At 49.2% G+C, this 23,370-nt stretch overlaps 1 protein-coding gene across 1 annotated transcript in view; it reads left to right on the top strand.

Annotated features, from left to right (window-relative positions):
* Window positions 1–257: 257 nt before the first annotated feature.
* The window catches only part of TRIP4 (thyroid hormone receptor interactor 4), a gene marked incomplete at its 5' end in the record, with an annotated part of 29,496 nt that continues 6,383 nt past the window's right edge, over window positions 258–23,370 (top strand). Inside the window, 10 exons of the mRNA XM_010023223.1 lie at window positions 258–424; window positions 637–773; window positions 3,094–3,327; window positions 4,257–4,335; window positions 6,109–6,238; window positions 6,951–7,166; window positions 7,702–7,828; window positions 8,525–8,712; window positions 9,723–9,847; window positions 10,627–10,718. Of these exons, the coding sequence (XP_010021525.1) occupies window positions 258–424; window positions 637–773; window positions 3,094–3,327; window positions 4,257–4,335; window positions 6,109–6,238; window positions 6,951–7,166; window positions 7,702–7,828; window positions 8,525–8,712; window positions 9,723–9,847; window positions 10,627–10,718 (1,495 nt within the window). The remainder of the gene's footprint in view (window positions 425–636; window positions 774–3,093; window positions 3,328–4,256; window positions 4,336–6,108; window positions 6,239–6,950; window positions 7,167–7,701; window positions 7,829–8,524; window positions 8,713–9,722; window positions 9,848–10,626; window positions 10,719–23,370) is intronic.

Raw genomic sequence — 23,370 nt, 5'->3', positions numbered from 1 at the left:
TCCCCTCTGGCAGGTTAAAGCCATTCCTGTCAAATTAAAGCCATTCCAGTAATACACCTCATGATTAATTTGCAGTGGAACAGCCACAAGAGATTTTCCAAAGCATGTGTCTCTTAAAATTTTACTCATAAACCCATTTCATACCATGGTCTCTACAGAAAAGAGAAACTTAAGTTGCATATGTGTGCAATTAGACTGTTGCTTTCCTCAGATAGGAAGCCCCTTTGCCGGTTTTTCTCCATCTTCGCCTCTCACAGGTACATCTTGTCAATAACAAACGAGGATGAGATCCGGGAGTACATTGTTGACCTCATCCAGGGGACTGATGGGGAGAAGAGTCAGTTTGTGGAAGAGCTGCTGGCCCGGTGGAGGAAATGCTCACAGTTGCCACTCGAGCCTGTGCTGGCATATCGGAAAAGGGATGGTGAGTAGTATGGGGAGGAAGGAATTGAAGTCTCAAATAAGCTTCACTCAGTTATTCCATTTATAAACAATTAGATGTCACAAATGCTCATGCCTGCTCCTATTTCTGTCCGTTGTGATGGTGTAAAGCCCATTTCATTCACCATGTAAGAGTTAGTGGACATCTTTCTCTTGCTGGTACTCACCCTTTCTTGTGCTTACACATGCTTCCAGAGACTTCAGAAATGCCTCAGGCTGGAGACCAAGTGAAAAAGGGTAAACGCAAAGGAAGGAACAAGCAGGAGGCACCTGCCAACACAGAGCCGAGCGCACATGCAGAGGAGGTAAAAACCCCGCTCGACCTGGCCAAGGTGAGTGTGTTTGGTACTTGAGGACAGGCTGTGTGTGGCTGGGGGCTGAGGGTGCATTGAGCCTGGGCTGCAGGGAAAGGTAATATCAAATGCTAACATAGGGTCATAGAGTCATGGAATGGTTTATATTGGAAGGGACGTTAGAGCTCACCCAGTCCCAACCCCCTGTCACGGGCAGAGACACCTTCCACTGGAGCAGATTGCTCCAAGCCCCTGTGTCCAACCTGGCCTTGAACACTGCCAGGGATGGGGCAGCCACAGCTTCTCTGGGCACCCTGTGCCAGCACCTCAGCACCCTCACAGGGAAGATCTTCTGCCTCAGAGCTCATCTCAGTCTCCCCTCTGTCATGTTAAAGCCATTCCCCTTGTCCTGTCCCTCCAGGCCCTTGTCCAAAGCCCCTCTCCAGGTTTCCTGGAGCCCCTTTAGGCACTGGAGCTGCTCTGAGGTCTCCCCTTCAGAGCCTTCTCTTCTCCAGGCTGCCCCAGCCCAGCTCTCTCAGCCTGGCTCCAGAGCAGAGCTGCTCCAGCCCTCACAGCAGCTCCATGGCCTCCTCTGACCTCGCTCCAGCAGCTCCACATCCCTCTTGTGCTGTTGCCCCAGAGCTGGATCAGGGCTGCAGGGAAGGTCTCCCCAGAGCACAGCAGAGGGGGAGAATCCTCTCCCTGACCTGCTGCTCACGGTCTGGGGGTGCAGCCCAGCACACGGTGGGGGTTTGGGCTCACACGTGCACACACAGGTTATGGGGAGCTTCTCCTCACTAATGCGTTCAAGTCCTTCTCCTCAGGGCTGCTCCATCCAATCTCCCGCAGCCTGTGTTTGTGCTGGGGATTTGCCTGACCCAGGGGCAGGATCTTGCACTTGGCCTTTTTGAACTTTATGATTTCAACATGCTTGAACTGTTTGTGGAAGTATTTTTTTGTAAGACAAAAAAACACCTATTTTGAACTGGAGTGTAAAAAGGGGCAATAATGGTCTACTTCGTTGTAGTTATCTTCTAAGTTAACTGAAATATATGTATAAAATCGGGAACACTCTGCAAGGTTTGCTGATCACAGTCGCTTTATCTGCTTTTGTTGTTGGGTTTTTTTTTCCCCCAACAGTAGCATTTTAATCTGGCAGTGGCAGAAAAGCCATTGGGCAGAACTGTGAGGGGTGGGAATGCTGCATCTGCTTGTCACTAGACCAATACCTGCTGCTACTGAGAGCAGGCAAAACGAGTCAGGACAAGAGGTGTCCTTGTGCCACAGTGCAGCACCAGCATGGAGAAAAGCAACATGAGGCATAGAGCACTGCTTGCTGAGGTGTGCAGCAGGCAGAGAACATGAGTTATTGTTCTGTGGTGGATGAAAACAGGTTTTATTGGATAGGCTTTCTGAGAAACCCTCCTTTCTATTGTTGAGAGACACTGGAGAGGAGAGGTAAAGAAAAGCTGCGCTTGCAGTGCAAGGGGGTTTTCAAGTGCGTCAAAGATTTGGCAACTAAAGGCCAGAGAGTGCATTTATCTTGTAGTGCTGCTTGCTGGAATAGATAAGGGACCACAGCTCCTGGTCCTTGTGGCTGTGGCTGGTGGGCAGTCCAGGGCTGAAACCAGCCTCATCTAGTGTTACGAGACAGGTTTGTGCCTGGAGGTGTTGTGCTTATTTCTCAAAGCATCTGGTTTTGAGTATTGCTAGAGCAATGGGAGCAGTTGAATTTCTTCTGTTCCCCTGGAATGATTTCTGTGCTGTAATTAATTCCTGCAATTAACTTCTCAAGCATTCACTTCTCAGCCATACCTGCTGTAGATGTTGGGTGGGAGGAGGAGCCCGTTGTTTCTTCCATCAAGGTGTAAGGTCTGAGGGAGAAGACAGAGAATTCCACTATTTGATGATTAATTCAGCCACTGTCTACAGTATTTTGCTTTGTTTCTCATCAGAGTTTCTCTACTAGGGCCTGACCCAAAGCTTAGTCCCTGACCCATAGCCTGACCCAAGGTACACACGGGGCTTTGCTGTAACCTTAGTCCTTGAAAGTAAATCAGGGCACAGCTGAGCTCCTGTTTGCAGCTGTTCAGTACCTGTGAATTGATCGGCACATCTGCCACTTCAACCCATGCAGTTTTAGCTGTCAGAGGCAGCAAACATCGAATGGATCAGCAATGTCCTTATGTCCTTCCTTTGTTTAGATACCTTGGACCTTTTCTGGTAGGCCTAAGCTTGTCTTTCCATTGAATCTGGGGTCTCGTCCAAGTTCCATTCCAGCCTGCTCAAGGGTTGGTGCTTTCCCTTTGCTGTCGGTGATGCACTGCAAATACAGTTTGTTTCCCGGTTTGATTCTCAGGCACAGGAGAGCAGCAGTGGAGTTGGCAGCATGAGCAGTTCCTCGAAGAAGAAGCCCAAATACGTCAGCCTGTACACGAAGGAGGGGCAGGACAAGCTGGCAGTGCTGCTTCCTGGGCGACACGCCTGCGAGTGCCTGGGCCAGAAGCACAAGCTCATCAACAACTGCCTGGATTGTGGGCGCATTGTCTGCGAGCAGGAGGGCTCTGGGCTCTGCTTGTTCTGTGGAGCTCTGGTTAGTAACAAGGAGGGGGTTATTTGCTGTGCTTGAACACCGTGTAGTTTGCTCAGGCCTTTGAAATGGCATGGGGCTGAATTAGCCTCTTGGATCAAAGTTTGTCTGGCGAAGTTCTCTAAGCTCTAAAGCTGGGCAGGGCAGAACCTCTACGATGTCATTCTAGGGGAAGGAGAACTGATGTGGTCTTGAGTCACTTTGTGTTTATTTTATGATGTGCCCCATCAGAGAGTGGAGAGGTTTCCCTCATATTTTACATCACTTTGGAGCTGCCTGGTTTATGACAGTCAGCTGTGGCTGTCCTGGGCATCACACCAATGTCCAAAACATATGCAAGGCTTCAGCCCCATCCTGGGTACAGCCCCTGTAGACTTGTAAGGGGCAGGAGATGCAGCCAGAGCTGGTGTGCTGACTTCCCTTCCACACATGTGGTGAACATCATTTGGGATACCTGTTACATCCTGTGTTTGGTTGAAAGGGCACCTCTTAGAGAAAGGGGGCAAGGCAGTGACAGCAGATTAAGTAAGGTTAACTTCAGGAGAGAGGAAAACATTGGTTAGATGAAGAAAATGCTTGGAATCAGATTCTGTGCTATTTTTAAGGATCTGTTTAACTCCAAGTGGCCAGCCAAGAGGGAGGACCTCTGTGTTTAGTGTTCTTGTTTAGTTGTCTGCTCAGGAGGTTCTGCGTGCATTTCTTATCCGTTCAGATCACTTAGCAGTATGCCCACCCGCAGAACTGAGAAGGACCAAGCTGTACATTTCTCATGGATTGCTGGGAGTCTCCGTGCGTGAATAACACTGAAGGGAGGGAGATGTGGACTAGTCTGGTGTTTTAAGCAGCTTACCCTGAGCTGTTGTCCCAGACTCTGAAGCTGGTCAAGCATGTGGGGTCCTTCTCAAGGCTTCATTTCCTTTTTTTTTCCTTAGGTGTGCACTAAAGAAGAACAGGACATTCTTGAGCGGGACTCAAATAAGAGCCAGAAGTTGCTGAAGAAGCTCATGGCAGGTCAGTAGCAATTTCATACCTGTAATATAATGAATCCAATCAGTTGTACATCAGCAGGGGCCCTCCTCTGCCTCCCAGCGCTACGTTTGCCTGGATGTTGTGCAGAAATGAGTGTCTGTGTCCTGGTGTGGAAATTGTCTAGATCCATTCATCCAAATTATAAAGAATTGCTGGCAAAGTCTAAAGGTGATTCTTTCTTGGGAGCAGACACCTGAATGTTTCTCTAGGATGTGAATTGCCAGGACAGTTGTGAACTTTATTTCCTTCAGACTTTACTGAGCCACTTCCCCTCATTGCTGCACAGTGTCTGTGGTGGGCATTAAAAGAAAAGGGAAGGGCTGGGAAGTCGGTTCCTTGTATCCTCTCTGCAAGAGCTCGGCAGCATTTCTGGACTTGGAACAGAGGTGGCAACTGCAAGTGTGAAATGACAACATAAAATGTCCTTACGCAGAGGCCCCAGGGCTGCTCATTAGGAATTCCTGAATCAATCACATGAACCGGATCATTGTAGCAGTCCTTGAAAATGAGGATAAGTCTCATGTGGAATGTGTGCTGTGGAAGATGAAGTGCTGCTATCTGATTTGCTGGGTCTAGAGAGGTGGTGGTTAATATTTTCTAATGACTCTTCTTGTCTAACACTTATCTGGGGAGCTAAAAATAGGAACAAAGCCAAGGAAAGCAAAAGGAAATAATACCCAGTCTTGCTGTGAAGACCTGTGTGTTATGGGGATGCTTGTCTGAGTTTAGCTGAAATATAGCCAAGGTCACAGTGTTCTTGGTTTGGAAAATGCACTTTGCTGAAGAACTGGGGAAATATTTACTCTGGGTCTTGGTGTCAGCTTCCCTTTAGAGCTGCTGGGGTGGCAGGAGGTCCTGTAAGTGCTTGAGAGTAACAGCTGATCACAGGTCGGTCTGTTTGTCCCGATGTACTTCAGGATCTTCTTTTCTTACTCATTTTATTGCTCTTCCACTCTGTCCCTGCCAGGCCTTGCTTTATGCCTTGTCTGTGTAGGTGAAAGCTGAAATGTGATTAGCTGTTTGTCTTGGATCAGTATGACGGGAACACAGGCTTTTTTGTTTCCCTGAAAGAAAGGTGTTAGCCTGCAGGATGTCTTCTGTGAAATGGTTTGCTCCATTGTGGCTTTGATGCAAACCTTTTATGTTTTTTGTTCCCTTTTGTTTGGTTGTTGGGGTTTGGTGCCTTGCCAGGAATGGTAAGAAAGAGGAGATGGTTACTGGGAATGGATTTCTCCCTCACTAACAATAGCTGGTCTGAAAACCTGCTGAGGTGCTTTGGTGGAGGATTGCATTTGCAGAGGCACACACAGCAGCAGACACAGGCTTGCTTTGTGCTAACTGGCCATTTGTCAGTGATCCGTCCTCACCAAGCATCTCTCTGTGGAGGTGACTACACTTAGGAGAGAATTTGGCTTTTAGGAGAGGACTCAGAGTCTGTGGTTGGAGATGGGCAGAATTTAGACTGCCCAAGTTGTTAGGAAAGGGTGAAGGAGAATCAAAGACCAAGACCTTTTCTCTAAACACTACCTGGACATTGTCACTGTAGTATTCAAATGTTTCCTCCTTTTTGGAGGAAGGTCTCTGTGAGAGAGGCTAGAGGAGAAATTGGGACTTGAATCTGGTTTGCAAAGGTGCTGATCGTGGTGCAAAGCCCTTGAAATGGTGTTTGTTTTAGGGGGCATTTCCTCAGCCAGGCCTGCCAAGACCAGGCTTTAAACAACTGGCTGTTGAGCTGTGATTTGTTTTCTATCTTAGGTGCTGAAAGTTCAGGGAATTTGGGTGCCATAAGCAAAGACTTACTGCCTCGCCAAGAGGCCAGACTCAAAGCAGGCCTGGAGATGGCTGTGAAACACAAAGACAAGTTGTTGGAGTTTGACAGGACAAGGTAAGATTCTAGCTATGAAACTACAGTGAAATAGCACAAATTCTCTGGCAGGCTAAGCTGCCTTCAACAGAAACGTCGGAGAGTTCCTTATAAAACCTGGGCTGTAGCTACAGACACCCTAATGCTGGGGTTTGATGGCACAAGAGTGAACCCCTCAAATAGGTCCTGTTTGGAATTCATAGAATCATCATAGAATCCCAGACTGGTTTGAGTTGGAAGGGACCTTAAAGCTCCTCCAGTTCCAACCCCTGCCATGGACAGGGACACCTTCCACTTAAGAGCAGGTTGCTCCAAGCCCCTGTGTCCAAGCTGGCCTTGAACACTGCCAGGGATGGGGCAGCCACAGCTTCTCTGGGCACCCTGTGCCAGTACCTCAGCACCCTCCCAGGGAAGAGCTTCTGCCTAAGAGCTCATCTCAGTCTCCCCTCTGGCCAGTTAAAGCCATTCCCCTTGTCGTTTCCGTACAGGCCCTTGTCCAAAGCCCCTCTCCAGGTTTCCTGGAGCCCCTTTACGCACTGGAGCTGCTCTAAGATCTCCCCTTCAGGAGCCTTCTCTTCTTGAGGCTTAATTTCTTGCTTTGTGGCCCTGACAGCCCAGCTCTCGCTCTCTCAACAATAGAAAAGATCTGGTAGGAGGGCAGGTTTGGGGCAATTGGTGCTATGTCACTGTCCCACCATGCTCATCTTCTGCTGCTCTGGTTGTTTCTCACCAGTGTGCGCCGAACCCAGGTCATTGATGATGAATCAGATTACTTTGCCACCGACTCCAGTCAGTGGCTCTCCAAGCAGGAGAGGGAAGCTCTCCAGAAGAGGGAGCAGGAGCTGCGGGAGCTGCGGCACGCCTCTCGGCTTGCCAGGAAAATCACCATCGACTTCGCTGGCAGGCAGATCCTGGAGGAGGACAACAGCATGGCTGAGTACTACAGCAAGTGAGTGAGAGCTGAGAGCACCATGGCATGCCTGAGAGCAAGGAGGTGACAGCCAGAGGTGACAGGGTCTGGCTGAATCTGGGAGAGCAAGTGTAAGGAAAGCTGAGGGAGCCAATCCCCTGAAGGGCGCCTCTGATGCGAGGGAGCAGGTTTGGGTTCTTTTCTTCCTTGAGGGTCTTTCTGGCTTGCAGTGTATCGTCTCTTTCAGTACAGTTCTGCTGGGACCCTCTGCTAAGCCCCAGTGTGAGGGGCTTGCACAGGGTTTCAGTAGCTGGTGTGTCTGTTAAAGATAAAGCTGCCCTGGAAAGAGATGTTGCAGAAGGCTGATCCCTGCAGAACCAATTCACCTCAAATTCAAAGCAAGCTGAGTTTCTGTGGTAGAGAAGAGTGACTGTTCAAACTGGGAATCAGACCGAGTGAGGAGATTGTGTAATTAGGGGAGGTGGTAAAAAAATGCTTTGGGTCAGGCATGTTTGTGTGGGGAGAAGGGGGATATTGCTGGGAGGAATTTTCATGTCTCTTTTTGCGCTTGCAGGCTGGATGAAACCATCGAAGCCATGAATCATGGCACGCTGAGCAAGCTAGCCAGGATCCCGGAAGCAAAGACAACTCTGGGTCCTGGAGTTCTAGTGAATCCCCGTCTTCTTCAGCCCGCTCCTTTGGTCAGTGTGGGTTGAATGATTTATTCTGGAGTAACAGCTAACTCTGGGAGAGTTGAGCATAAGAATTGTGAATTCTGGAATGGCTGTAGTACCTCTGTCCTCCCCTGTGTCTGAGATCCCTGTTAGCCGTCTGAGTTGGGAACAAACAAGGTTTGCCAGTGCCCTGCTCTGTTCCCTGCTCTTGGTTTATCCGAGTTTTAGTCTCCTGCCTCCCTTTCAGGAACGTGGAAGAATTTTTAAGAATTTTAACCTCAGCCTAAGGTTGTGTGACTTTTTCAGAATTATTTATATATCTCAGGCTCTCTGAGCCTTCCGGTGCCTAAAGGGGGCCTACAAGAAATCTGGAGAGGGGCTTTTTATAAGGGCAGGTAGGGATAGGACAAGAGGGAATGGCTTTAAAGTGACAGGGGGGAGATTTGGATTAGATAGTTAGAAGTTCTTTATTCTTTAAATCCATAGTGCAGCTGTGATGCATAGAAAGGAGAAGCCTCATGGAGCAGAGCATGACCTTGCTTTTCCTACTGCCCAGCATGGCATAGAAGCAGAGTAGGTTTGCAGGGAAGGAAAAATGATCCCAATAAGAGTTAATACCTCTGTCCTAAAATAATGGAAAACATCAAATAGGATTTACACTTGATATATGTTGTTCCTAGAGTGGTGCTAACATCTTTCTTGTTTCTTTTGAACACTCTGAAGTGGGTGGACCAAACTGGTTTGCTCCCACACAGGAAACCCATCCATTCCATGGACGCTGGAAATGAGCCTGGCTCCGAGCGGAACAGGTTGCGGATTCAGGATCGAGAGCTGCAGGAGATCTCAGATGATGGTTGGTGCCTCAGCATGCACCAGCCTTGGGCTTCCTTGCTTGTAAGAGGAATTAAAAGGTAAAGGGGTGGCCTGAGCTGTGATGTGTCCTGGTCAGCTCTTGCTTTATAGGTGAGATGGCAAGTTGTGTTCCTCAGGGGACAGCTTCTGATACCTATTGAGAGCTCCCATTTGGAAGCTGTGCTTCCTCCTCCAGTGCACTTCTGGTGTGGGAAGCTGGTGGAGCCATTTTTCAGGAGAGTAGCTAACCTGGAAGGTACAAGTTTCCTCACAGTGGGTAAATTAGAGGCTGAGATTTCTGCACTACAGTTGGGATGTACCCTTCTGGAATTGGACAGGCAGAGAAGCTGAAGATGTGACATGTTCTGCTGGTCTTTTTGACTGTCGTAAAGAAGCCAACAGCAGCACCAGGCTTTGTTTAAGAAACGCAACCACATGTGCACACACCCCTTGCTACTACTTTCCCCTCCAGAATCAGGTTACAAAGAGTAGGTCCTTCCTCCCAGCATCCCTGGCATGTTAATTCACCTTTCCTACTATTCATATAGAATAACCTTTTTTTTTTTCCCTTTCCTTCATAGAATTTTCCATTCTAGGGAGCAAAGCTTTTTCACTTCCCAAGCTAAAGACTTCCCAAGCTAAAGTAAATCTTCCTGTGCCTGGCTTTGCATCCAGGTGGTGTGGGGATGCTGTTGGCTGCCCCAGTACAGCTGCAGCACCTGTTCTGGGAGCCCAGGAGCTGCAGCGAATGACTGCTTTCTTATACATGTTCTTATCGCGCAGAACTTTTGAGCTTGTCAGGGTATTGCATGAGCAGATTGCCCCATGGATGTGTCTGGCATACTGCTGTGCTTGCAGGGGATTGATGTCCTTTGCTGTTGCTCTGAACCCATGAGGACATGCTCTGCTTGTGGCATTATTTGTTGCCCATCTCAGCTTTTCACTGACACGTTGCTTTGTGTTGAAATAGTCAGGGCAAAGTGCATTAGTGAAACATCTGATTGAGAAACCTGTCCATGTGGGTGATTTCTGCTGAAATTTAAGTCCTAAATTCTCCTTTGTCCTCTAGGGTGGAGGGCAGGACCTGGTACACCTCTCATAGAGGGCGGTTGTGGATTGCAGCTACTGCTAAAAGACCTTCCCCTCAGGAAATCTCTGAACTGGAGACCACCTACAGGATGCTGCTCCAAAAAGGTGAACTTCTCTCCTTGGATCTTTGTATTATTGGTACATTGAGCCACGTAATGAGCAGTGTCAGAAAGGCCTCTCTGCTGAGCAGTTATTGCTGCTTTGCTTTATAACTTTCTGTTCTTTAAATTCCCTTCATCCTTTCTGCATGTCATCAGCCACATGGGTCTGGTGGCAGTGTTTAACTTCATCCTGCTGCTGGTCACATACTCCAAGCACAAGCCCTGTTGAACGGCATCTGACTTCTGCAGCAGCAGAGGAACAAGCAGTCGAGCATGTGCTTGCGTGCATGTGCAGTGGCTTCTGCTTCAGTCTGCTTACAGAGATGTTAAAGGCTTTCCATGGATTTTGACCTTGTGGAAATCAGGATTGAAAAGCTGCAGGTCCTCAGGAAGATGTTGTTCTCTCATGTGGGCAGGAGGATGCTGGTGGCTGCACTCTGCACCTGTTCGTGTGGTGTTTCTGTGCATCACCCAGTTTAAATGTCATGCAGCAGGATTGTCTGCCCCCTCATCAGAGCAAGGAGCTCTTCCCACACTCTGTTCCTCCGTCAGAAGCTAAGCAGGGAAAGGTGTTTATATAATGAAATCTCCCAAACTTAGTCCTGTCATGGTGAAGATCCTGAGCTGGATAAGGAACGACGGGGTGTTAAAATGGGTGTATGTCTCCTTGTGCCTAAAAAAGTAGAAATGTGTGGAGGAGAGGGAAGGGCATCTGGGGTTAGTAGACCCCAGCTATGTATGTGGTGATGTGGAACCCCTGAAGAGATGTTTCTTTTGCTGCAGATGTGGAATTTCCAAGTGATTATCCCTCGGGATGCCTCCTGGGCTGTGTGGACGTGACCGATTGCTTATCACAAGAGCAATTTAGTGAGCAGGTGAGTACAGCAAACAAACCTTTATAAGCAGTGATTAGCCAGCAGCTTTTAAGCAGTGTAACTTGCCTCCATGAGATGCTCTGCAGAAGGCAGTGAATGGAGATTTTAGACTTGTGTTGGGAGAAGACACAACCACTGTGTGGTCTTGTGTGCCTGGAAAGAAAACGTACTGAGAAAATGCATTTCAGCAGTGGTGAAAGGGTGCAGTGGCTAATACAGACTAAATCCATCGTCAGCCTCTTGGGTGGTGTTGCGTTGAAACTAGTTCCTCTCATACTCTGAAACCCTTTTCAATGCGGATTTGTGCCTGTTTAAGTAAACCAGTGCTGCAAGGGCTTGGGGCAGCCATTACTCCCCTTGCTGCACAGATGGACGTGCACCAGGATGCTGTGGCTGTGCTTGACTGAGGAGGACAGGGCCCTGCAAAGCATTTATGTTGTATTTCTGGTTTTCATCCTCCTTTGGGAAACTTGGGAGTTTACATGTTACCTGGATGTGGCTTCCAAAGCAGGATCAAGTACCCTGGTATGAGGGAGGGTGCTTGGTCCAAGCAGAGGCATCTAGGTCTGTAGCTGCTGGAGCTGCCCAGTGCTTCTTCCTGGAGCTGGAGGTCACAGTGGCCTCACTGGTGAGAGCTGTGCTCTGGCTGGGGCAGAGTCACCAGGAGCAGGAGCTGTGAGAGGAGGTGAGCACCCTTACAGCAGGGAGGATAGACGGAAGAACTGCAGGGGCTTCATGGAGACCCTGCAGAAGGGACATCAGAGCCCCTAGATAAAGGGAAGGAGGGACAGCTGCAGATTGCTGAGGATCAAGACTCCTCAAGTGACATTTAAGTGGCCTTTTTCTGAATGAGGCAGGAGATTTGGTGACTAGAGACAGGTATTGAGGCCTTCTTCGCCTCAGGCTTCAACAGCAAGATCTTCCAGAGATCTCATGCCCAGAGGCAGAGTTCAAGGAGGAGAGGGACTACCTGTAGTGAAGGGAGAGAGAATTGGGAGTCTTTTGAGAAATCTCAACCCATGCAAGTCCATAGGTGCTGATGGTGTGCATGCTGATGTGCTGAGAGTGTGGCAGATGTCTTTGTGAGGCCACTCTTACCTTGGAAAGGTTGTGGAGATTAGGAGAGGACCCTGGTAACTGTAGAAAGGTGGCTATTACATCAATCTTTGAAAAGGGAAGGAAGGATGATCCTGGATAATTCAGCCCAGGAAATGCATAGAGCAACTCCTCTTGGAAGCCAATTCTGGACACATGGAGGATGACATTGGGGATAGCTGGTATGGATTTACCTGGGGGTAACACCAAGCACAACACAGCTGTTTCTGATGCTGTTTCATACCTCTTCACTTCACTGTCCCTGTACAGCTCAGGTTTGGTCTGATAGGAATGACCAGACCATGCAGGGCTTGAGAGTGAACTGAGACCATCTTGTGAGACGGAATCCCCCAGGCTGATGAGCATCTTCTTGCCATGAAGGGTTGGAGAGGCACCAGCACCTGAGGACTCCTTCTCATGAAGTGCTCTCCTGGCTTTCCCAAGCCCTGTGAGGTTTTTTAGCATGGATAGATGCCTGGAAACTAGAGATGAAAAGAGTATTTCTGACGAGGTGGTGTCTCCAGTCTAGGGTGGAAAGGGGAGAGGTTGGAGTATGAGCAGCAGAGGGAGCTTTGGGACTGGAGTACAATGAAATCTAGTGGAGTATTTGGCCTTGTATGGAGCAAGCCTCTGGAGAGAGGAGAGGACCCTGGGGCCAGCGTAGGGATTTTCTTCTGTAGCATCTACTCATTTTCCATTTGGTCTTCAATAGACATTCTCAGCCTTCTTCTGCTGTCTGTACCAGAGGTGGAAAAGTACACCTTGGTCTCTCACAAGTACGTTTCTGTCGGGAACAATTCCTCCTCTTTGTGGATACATTCTCCAGGCACTGGTAAAATGGCTGTGACAGCTTCTTCCAATCTGGGAATTGCGCTGTAGGTGACCAGTTTTTAATCCTCCCATGGAGGACCCTCACAAGGAGCTATGTTCTCTGCAAATGCCTCCCAGTCTGCTGGCACTGCCTGGCCACAAAGGCACTGGAGGAAGAGCAGTGTCTTCCAGGAGCACTGTTATTACACCTATAGGTGAGAGATTAGCTTATTCTCAGTGTCATGGCAAATCCTGTTTTATATTTCACTGGCTTTTTGCTTCTTCCATATTGCAAACTATTTATAATTTCTCATTTTTTGCCTTTTTACAGTGGTTTTGTCCATTTTCCCCCCAGGATTGCTTTAGGTAGTGTTCATTTCCCTAGCTGGCAAGATTGAACTCTGAGATCTGAGCCTCTTTCTGAAGTTAGTTTATGAGGAAATGTGTGTTTATGGACTATCATGAGCAGCAAGTGCATCTGAAAGAAGCTGAGATTCATTTAACTGCAGTGCTAGCAAGGTGAAAAAGCGTTGCAGTGACAGCTCAGAAATCTGAGTTGGATCACACTGGACGAGGAAATCCCAGTTGCTCACACTGGTGATTCAGCCCAGGTTCATCAGCAACCAGCACCAAAGCCACTTGTCAGCAGTATAATCCAGCGTTTCTTGGGGTACAAGGACAACTCCTAGCTCAGGGGGAGAGGGAGAGGTTTTGCATACAAATACCACTCTTTTCAATCACTGTGCTTTGCCTCACACTTGTCTTCACCAGCTCATACCTGAAGCTTGTTCTGGAAGAAATTATTCCACAAGTGCAGGACAAGCCACATCTGCAGATTATTCCCACCACCCACAGATGAAACACTTCCCTGTCTTGCTCACTGTCCTGTGATGGTGCAGCAGCCACAGAAGTCTGTTATGACTCTTGTGACTATTCCTTCCCATAGGGAAGGGAGACTCTTCCTGCTCTGTCCCTCTCATGACTTCTCTATTATTTCTCAGTCCTTTTGATGCTGTCACCAACTCCCTGTTCAGCACTGTCTGCAGATCTCATTTCCGTGCTGTTTGCATTCTCTCTCAGGTTGCTAATGAGGATGTTAGTGGCACCCTGCTGGTATTTTTCTATCATAATCCTCATGTAATATATCTTTTTGTTTAACACTTGTGCTCAAGGAAGCAAACTGAAGCAGCAATGCTCCGTTTTGCCAGATGCAGCAGGCTCAGGCTGAGTCCTTACCCAACAGCTTATGTTGTTATCAGGGACTGGTTATTTATCCCTGGTATTACTGGACATGTAGGCCTGGCCTTGCGTAACCCCTTTGGAGGGATCTTGCAGCTCTGCCCCACGTACAGTGCTTGAAGACCAGCAGACATTGTTGAAGTGGTTTGCAGATCTTCAGGGCCATGTGAGAAGTGATGACAGAACAGAATCATGTATGTGGTAGCTGGCACAGAGCAGAAAAAGCAGGGAAGAGACATCCTTGTCATTAAAATCAGCATCAAAACAGATGCCATTGCCCTAATCCCAGTTGTGCTACTTATTGCATGAACTAGTTAAATCTGTTCCTCTGGGTCTCTTTCCTACATGGAAAATAAAGCCCGTCAGAGATTATTTACACCTAATTTTACTGCTAAAAGCTGCGATCTTTGGATTGAAGCTGCTCTAGGAGCAGAAGACATTGTCAGGTAGGAAAGCCCACTCCAGGTATCAAGTGTCACCTGCTTTGCTCCCAGGGACTGAAGCAAAAGCCACTTTCTGAATGCAGCCCTGCTGCTGTGGGCAGGGGGTTGGCTGGTGCCAGGAGCTCCCTCCGTGTGGCTCTTAAATCTCAGTATTTCCAGTTGAGCTTTGCACATCTTGCACCTCCTGGGAGCGCCTTCTGGGCTCGTTTCCTTCTCTTCATGGCAGCCACCCAAAAAGCCATGCTGGAGACCAGAATGATCCCTTTGTTTTGCTTCTTGGCGCTAAAGGTGACCTGGAATCTTTGGGTTTATTTTCCCCCTGCTGAGATCTGAGCATTGATGACGGCTTTTCCTTGCTCTGGGCCTGACATCACCAACACCTCGAGCCGAGCAAGGAGCTGCCTTTCTTTTCCTGCATGAGGTGTTGGTGACTTCAGCAGCACTCACTGGGGAAACACGGGATGGTGCAGGCAGGGCTTGGCAGGAGGCTAAACCAAGCAGGGAAGTATTTACATTTATTCCCTTTTAATGTGCTCTGAAGTCCGTGTTCATTTTGCAGATGACTTTGATCTGAGAGACTATTACTTTAACTGGAAAAAGAACATTTCCGCTGCTGCTAGTTTGGTAGCTGATAGGTGTGTTTGGACTTATCTTGAATGCAGGCATACACACATGCCAATATGTAGTTGTAGCCATTATCTGGGGCTGAAATATTGGGTAATTGTGTTTGACAGGAGTAAAGTGTTTAGTTTTCATTTCTAGGTGCTCACTTAATGTCCTAAATCTGCACAAGGGAACACATCTAAGCTATTTTTGTACCATGAGATTGCAACTATCATTTAAACAACTATCATCTTTCCCTCTCAGAAAATTTGTGTTTAATCTCTTGTCCTTCTCTTCCCTGTCCAGTGAAAATAACAGTAAAATAAGAAGAGACTGAGGTGCCAAGAGTGGAGAACTTGCTTTAAATTCTTGAGCAGGAGTGAAGCAGGGTAGAATTTTTCTATATTTAGACTCCAGAAGGTGCCTGTTTAGATTCTCTCCAAATAAAGGAACAATAGCCCAACGGTCATATTTTCCTAAGGAAGAAGTTAATGAGAGGGAGAAACACAAACATATAAATTGACGTGGACTTCGAAGAATGGTGTAAATACATAGACACTTTTTATGAGGACCTTGTCCCTAAAGTAAATGTTTCCTAGTGCAGGCTCTGAGTGAGACAAACGTGTGTTTGTGTGCTGCTGTGGCTGCCCTGGCACCTTCACTTGCCCCCCCCACAATGGGGTATTTACCTTTTCATTCCTGAGGCTTAGTTACTGTACCTCAGCCGAGGGTTTTGAAGGCTAGATCAGATATACTTCCTTCTGCAGCAATCTAGGTGGCTGTTAATGATTGAAACCAATGAAAGGCCTTTGAACTTTACAGGTCCCTAAATTCTCCTAAGCTGAATTTGTCTTTTGCCTGGAGCCTGATGCCAGATCAAGTAGTATTAGGCCTTAGCCTGGCTTGCAGGGTGATGCATCCCTTTATTTGGCTTCTCACAAAGCCCTTGGTTCATGGTTCTAGGAGCAGAGCAGAGCAGAGCAGAGCAGGCAGGCAGCTGGTTTGGATTATAGACAGTAAGAGCTGGGGGAGTTTTTCCTGATGTGAAGTGCTTTGGTTTTCATCAGAGGCTCTGCTAAGGCTCCAGCTGCCTTGCATAAGCCAGCAGGTTTACTGAGGCCACTGCTCAGCCTGTTAAGATGAAGGAGAGATTGTCACTTGATGATGATTAATTTAGGAATGCATTAACATGCCAAAGAAATCGAATGATAGAGGCGAGCTTGCCCTCTCCTCTGGTTTCCTAGACCCTAGGGAAAAAGCGAAGCCAAGGCTGGAGCATATAACTTAATTAATGCTGACTGTGGACTTAGCCTCTGCTACAATTTCAGCAAACTAGGCAGTGATCTGCGAGGTTTTTCCCCTTCTCTCAGGTGTGGTCACTGGTACTTGCCACCTTCTTGGTGCTTGAATCCTGAAACCAAGGCTTAGATAAGACCAACCTCAAGCCTGGCTGCCTATCACGTGCCTCACACTGTCACCATCTGGTTGTAGCTCCAACAGGTTGAGCTGTGACCACCCCTGAGGAGGAGACCCCAAATGGCAGGGGAGCTGGCAGCAACAAAATATAACCAACTGTGGTAAACATGCAAGTGCCCAAGGACCACACTTGCTTAAGCTGTCTCTGGCACGTCACCGATTTCATAACCCCAAACAAACCGGTTGCGGGGATGCGTGTCCCAGCTCTGCTGCGTGTCAGGCTGTGAGAAATCCCATCCCGTTGGTGGGATTGAATCAGTAGCTGGAAGCAGCGTCACTCCTCGGGGAGTAGCAGCGAGGGCCAGCGTGGGGAATGGCGGCTGCCCAAGTGAAGCAGGACAGGGATGCAGGTGCCTTGTCAGTGCTGGGCTGTGCTCCCGAGAGCTGGGGTTTGTCCAGGGTTCAGCTGATCTCCATCACCTGCTGCGCTTGGCTCTGCCATTTTACCCCTGTGCTTTGCAGCTGTCGCTTCTGCAGGGACATTGCGAAGCGGATTGAAACTCTCTGTCTGTCTGTATCTAGGAGGGTGCAGGTGCTGCAAGCTGCTCAAGCCAGAAGCAGGTGCCCTGATTTCACCTTGTCTCCTGATCCCCATGGCCTCTTCCTTCCTCATTGCCAGGTCCCAACAGAGAGTGCAGTGGCGGGGTTAGCGCAGCTGGGGTTAGTGCTGCCTCCTGCATCCTTGGGCACAGGAGAATGAAAGTGGCTCTTCCAGCTGACCTTAGAACACTACCAAGTATTTTTCCAAGTTCATGTAGTTTTTCCTGACGGCCGTCAGGCACTTTATAAACATCTCGAGTCGTTCTCACACTGCTGCTAGGGTTTTCCTCAGGCTGGCGTTGGAGCTGCAGGAGGGTGTTGGTGGCTCCTGCCAGGCCAGTTCAGGGAGATCAGGGCAGTGCAGCGTGTGCCCCGTGTTTGCCAGCACCACTGAGTCCTCCACTCTTCCTGTGGACTGGAGCTTTGGCATTCTGCTCAGCATTTAAAATCTGAGTTCACCAGCACAGGTTTGAATATTGAATCTACATTTCAAAGTACCAGTATTGTTTTTACTATGTTTTAATTGCTTCCTCTGCCCTTTGAATCAAAGTACAGCTTGTGGTATAGGAACATGACAAGAGCTGGGCTCAAGGCTGGGAGGCGGAGAACACCCACCAGGTGGATCCAACCAGCTGGGGGAAGGATCCTGCGGTGATCCCAGCCTGCTGTGCCTGGATCTGGGTGTGTAACAGCATGCGAGGGGCAGAGCAGGCAAGGGCTGAGAGGCATTGCTGTGGGACAAAGGGGAAAGGAAGGCAGGCTAGCAGAATTCCTTGTGCATCCTCATGAAGGGTGCCTGTGCCAGCACAGGATCTGCCAGCAGCAGATGTAAGCTCTCAAAAGCAGCGGGGAGGATGTTGACTGCAACAATGCATCAAGGCTGCGGTTTGTAACCTCAATAGTAAAGCAGTTAACTTTTTTTTTTTTAACAAAGACATTTTGATTGCCAAATCCATAACCATTAGCAGCTGTGGTTTCGAGCTGTTCCTTCCTCACACGTTGCAGTCTAGACCTGACAGGCTTTCAAACAGAAGTTTGGCTGCTGGCTTTTGTTTGTGTTTCTTTGTGATCCTGCTCTCTTTCCTTTTTGCCCGTTGTGTTGATTTGGATTGCACATCAACACATACCCCTGTTCTAACCCAGCCTCCATGGAGCATCTCCTCTGCATCCATGTGGTGTTCTGTGAGAAGAGTGCCTTGGGTGCATCTACACAGGGCTGCACAAGGATGCTTCTGCCTCAGGCTAGAAGATTTGGCGTTTCTAGAAAGTTGGATCTGCTTTGGGGTTTCTGTTTAGGAAAATGTTGTTTCTCTTTGACCAAAGGCTGGTTGGCCTGTGCCATGGCAGAGGGAATGAGACCTTAAAAGGTGGTGCTTCAAAATGTGCTCAGAGTTGAGTGTGATGCCAGACCATGTTGTGAGGGAGATCAGACCTTGAAGTGAAGCACTTGGTGCTCTGCAGTGCTAGAGGTCTGAGTCAGAAGGTGACACAGTGCAGTGGCAAACCTGAGACTCCTGGCTAAGGCTATGGCTCCTCTTGCCAGTCAGTTGCCCTCTTTGGGTGAACATGCCCTGGAGCACTTCAGGATTGGGAAAATCGGCCAGGTGATCCCCCAAAGTGAATGTCCTGCTAGTGGGCTGATGGAAACTACTCTGGTAGAACAGCAGATGGGGAAATGATGCTTCAATGCCATGCTCCTTGGAAAAGCAACAAGGATGGAGGTGGCATGGACACAGTGGTTCCTAAAGGCTGATCCTGCGGGCTGTGAGACGAATGTTGGGTTTTTTTTCCCTCTGATACTAATAACTCCTACCTGCAGGTGGACCACAGAGCTCGTGACTGAGCATCAGGCACTGGAACCAGTGTTACTGCTGGTGCTGCCTTACTGGAATTGGGGAGTTTGCAGCACCCACAACTGGATAAGCATCATCTTTCTCATTTTGTGGTGGCTCCATTTCTCCTGCATCCATGTGTCCGTGTTGCAGGCATTGTCACAAATGTTCCTTTTTGGCTGTGGCACTCTTGGTGCTTGCCAGAAACTCCCAACTTTCTTTTCCCTTTTGCAAACCACTAAAGAAACATTTTCTAGCTGGATGGTGAGCGATTTCCCCCCGGAGAGGAGGAGAAAATGGCTGTTTAGTAGTTAATTACCTGTTACTTTGTTCTGACTGCTATGAAGCTTATGAGGCATGAAAGAAGAACAGATCCGCCTCTCCCACAAATCACCATGAAAACGGGGTGAAGGAAGTTGTGCCTGCCCCCTGGGGATGCCTCCCATTCTGCTGTTCTCCCTTGCACGTGTCCAAGGGGCTTCTCACACCACCCAGGGAAGAGCCCTGTGCATGTTTTTGCCTGCTGGGGAAGGCTGATTTATTGCCTCTGCTGGTTAGGGCAGCCCTGCTCTTTCAGAGGAGATGCTGTTGCTGCCAAGATGATTTTTTTCCCTTTGAATGCATTTTACAGGGAGCTCTCTTGCCAACACATGGGCTCCACTTGCTTTTATTCTTTCCAGACAGTGTTGCTTTCCAGTGCTGCCTCTTTTATTTCGGAGCTCTTGGAGAGCAGCAGGGAAATGAAGGCTGGAGCTGGTGTCTTGGCCCGGTGCTGCTTGGCAGAGCAGCTGTATTTCCCCTGTTGTTCACTGAGGAGGCACGCCAGGAAAATGATTCAACCCTTTCCATTATTAACCTTGCAGAACAACTCAACCACCTCCTTGCTGCTCGGTGCTGGTGCCCCAGGGCCACCCCTCAGCAGCTGCAAGATGGAGAGGATGGCAGCCTCGCACTGAGGGACTACAGGTTCCAGCGTGCAATTCTGCGCCGTGCTCCGGCTCACTGGGTTACGCGCCGGGAATGTGTGCTGGCGCACTTGGCTCCGTCGGCAAGCAGAGTGGAGGAGAGCTCAGGCTGCATTGCAGGGCTCTGAGGCCAGCATGTGCAAAATGCCGGGCCGTTCCCGCCCAGTGGTAGCATTTGGTCTCTTGCACCGCCTTTGCTTGTCTCCTTTTGTGTCTGGAGAGCTTATTGAGAGCACAAGATGGTCTTGAAAGGTCGGTAGCGAAGCTGCCAGGGAGCGTGTGGCTTTGTGCTGTGCAGGGCTGCTGCTCCGGTGCACGCGGTGGCTTTGTTCCTTCCTTGGATGCGCCGGAGCAGAGCTCATCCCATTAGTGATGGTTTGGCTCCCCCCTGGCATGTTTGCCTTCAGGTCTTTCTATTCCCCTGCCTTCAGTGCACACCACTCGGGTTCAAGCAAATGCAGCTTATTGGGCAGGGGTGAAGAACTTGAGGGGCTCGGGACAGTCCTTCTCCATGTTTTGTTTTTCCCTGTCCTGAGATGGAATTGGGATGAACTGAGGGTCCTGAACACCGCATGGCCCCCGCATCCCGCTGCAGGCTGTACCCAAATCACGACAAAAAGATTTACTTCAACAGATTGGAGAGAGGGGAAAAAATGAGCAGGATTTTCTGTTTCTCTCAAATGTCAGAGAAGGTGGGTTCCTGGCTCCGTGGCTCCAAGCTGGCTTGTCCCCTCCTTTGCTCTTTTACTGTGGGCTGTGGAGTGAGGAGGCTGGCAGCCCGCTGCTATTTCTGGTGGTGATGAGCTGGGGATGGGAGACGAGGGATGGTGAAAACAAAGTGAAGGGAACATTCATTAGCAATTATCACTGCTTGCAGCTTGATTGGTACGGCTCTTGGGGACATCTGATAGCCTCTTAATACATGTTCAAAGCACCGCTCCAGCAAGAGGGTGAATGCGGTGGCCAGTTTGTAGAGGAGCACAGCACTCAGCTCCCTTTGCCGTTTAACCTCGAGCTCTTGCTGTGTGCGTTAAGGTGCCTTGAGATCTGCTTTGGGGTTTGGGTTATTTTTTTATTCTCTGCTAATCTCTTCGCAGCCAGGGTCTTACAGACCTGTTTGTTAGCAGCGAATGGAAGCCTGGCCGGTGCTGTCGCAGCGATGGGCCAAGCAGGGCGGGTGGTGCCGGTGCTGGTGCAGGGAGTGTGTACGTGGGGTTTTTCCACTGTGTGAAGCAGTGGGCTGGAGCAGCAGTTGGTGAGCAGTGCCGGCTGTTGGCAGCCCACGGAGCCCATCGTCCTCCCAACTGCCTGTCACAAGCCCGCTACGAGGTGGCAGAAGGTCTGAAAAGAGGCTGAATCATTTCTTTTACACTGTAGTTACATTGCATAATCCCTCTCTTTTGAGCTTTCCTGCTCATCTGCAGGATTGGAGGAGGGTGGGTGTTATCCTTGAAGGACAAGCTGGCCTCTGGACTATATTTGGTGTAAAGAGCCTTTTTAGCCACCTTCTCCGAAATACTGAGTTGCTTCCTGGTGAAGGCAATGGAGTACTGACACCTTTGTGTTTTACACCCTCAAGATTATAACGATGAGTGCTGTTGGGATGAAGAAGGAACATCCCCCAGTGGACTCCTGGCTGGGTTTGGCCCTTGGCTCTTGCTTTCCTTCTAAGTTGACCTTTTATTTAAAAACCTGCTGTTGCAGATCCTCGTTACTGGGGATCTGCTCTGTATTCCCCCCATGGCGCACTAGATGTGGCTTTTGGGCTTTTACTACAAGTCTCAGGTTTGCTGAAGTGCTGGCGGGCAGTGGGTGCTCTCTGTGGGGTGTAGGAGTTGGCAGTAAATTTGTTCTCTGTCTTTCAAGCTTACTGCATTGCAGATTGTAGAGTGACTCGACCAACTTCTTACAGCAGAAACTTTGAGAAATTAGCTTTTTGCTTGTTAAACACTTAGGCAGCCTTGGAAAAGGTAATGGAGGTAAATGTGTTTGGTGGCAACCAAACATCAAGACGCTGTCTTGATGGCAGCATCTCTGCTGAGAGCGTAAGTCATAGAATCAGAATCCCAGGCTGGTTTGTGTTGGAAGGGACCTTAAAGCTCATCCAGCTCCAACCCCTGCCATGGGCAGGGACACCTTCCACTAGAGCAGGTTGCTCCAAGCCCCTGCGTCCAACCTGGCCTTGAACACTGCCAGGGATGAGGCAGCCACAGCTTCCCTGGGCACCCTGTGCCAGTGTCAAAGTCAGGAGAGTACTTGCCAGTAGGAGAGGCATCTTTGGTGTGAGGCAGGTAGGTACCAATGTCCTAGTGCTGAGCTAAGCTTCAGAAAGAGCTAAAGAGGTGGAGGAGTGCTGCCGTTCAGCCACACTGTCTGTTGTGGTGTGGTTGATGACCAGACAAGAAGCTGTAGATACACCATATGAGTCAGTAGGTGTCTACAGGTGACATTGCTCATGGCAATCATTTGTGATGCTGAGAGCAAGCACTGTTTAGGGGGCTGAATAGCAACAGGGAGAGATTCTGGAGAGGAAATACTAACAGTGACCTCTAGGGAATGAGGTTCATGGAGGTGGTTTCTAAACACCTTAGCTATGTGCTTTTGCTCCTGGTGAGGTGACCCTGTTTTTAGCAGTTCAGCCCATTAACCCACCAGAAAACTGACTTTACCCCCAAAATCCCTAAATTTCTGCAGGATGAATGAGTTTAATTGACTTGTGGAAAGGGATTGAGGTAAGAGGGAGCCCATTAGCTTGGCTCAGCATCTTGGGGCTCAGCATCTTGTGGGAGCTCGGCCCCATCTTCTCCACCTAGGAGTATCTCGTCTCTAGGCAGAGGAAAGAGTTACAGCTTTTTCTCAGCTCCAGCAGGCAGGAATATTCTGCTTTTGTTGTTCACCAGTGTGGGATAAGAGGTTTCCGGGGTAGGTACAATAGGAAGCCTTAAATGCAGTGGCTGGACCGGGCTCTCATTCCCTGCCTCCTGTGAGTGAGATGCCAGAGGAAGGACCGAAGCCTTTAAAATGCAGGACACGGAGGGATTTGGCACATGTACAGAGACATACCCTGGGAGCAAAGATGAAAGGCTGCGGTGTGGAAATGTAAACCCAAGTTGCAGCTGTGGCATCCACCTCGGCCTTGGGATCGAATTGAGCTGGAAGCTTTTGGAGCTGAAGGTTTGGTCCTGATTTTGAATGAAAGCTGTCAGTGGAGAAACCAACTGGGCTGTTGCTTTCACCCCTGATGCCAGGGTGTAGAGCTGGCTGTCAGGTGTCTTAGAGGTACGTGGTGATGGTCCAGGTCCACCCAGGAGGTGGCTGAGGAGACCTGGGAAGCAGCTGGACATAGGCAGTAAGACCTCTGGTCTCAGACACACATCCTGGCTGAAGAAGCCACTGGCTGAACCACATGTGGTAGAACAGGGATGGACCACCTCTGTGACCAGGTTTGGATGGTGGCTTGCGCCCCACCACGTTGTGGTGTGGCCTTTGGAGGCTGTGCTGGTGCAGGAGCTGCTGGCTATGTCAGGTCCTCTGGCTCCAGAGAGGCCACCAGGCACCTATGTGATGCTGAGAGCGATGAAGTGGTGCCAGCATTTTGCACTCACCAGGCGTTGGCCAGGGATATTCACATTGGCTCTTTCTAACCTTC

This window comes from Nestor notabilis, unplaced genomic scaffold, assembly GCF_000696875.1.
Source record: "Nestor notabilis isolate BGI_N333 unplaced genomic scaffold, ASM69687v1 scaffold14031, whole genome shotgun sequence".
NCBI lineage: Eukaryota > Metazoa > Chordata > Aves > Psittaciformes > Psittacidae > Nestor > Nestor notabilis.
Note: the sequence above shows the minus strand (reverse complement) of the source record. Positions and strands in the feature narration are given on the sequence as shown.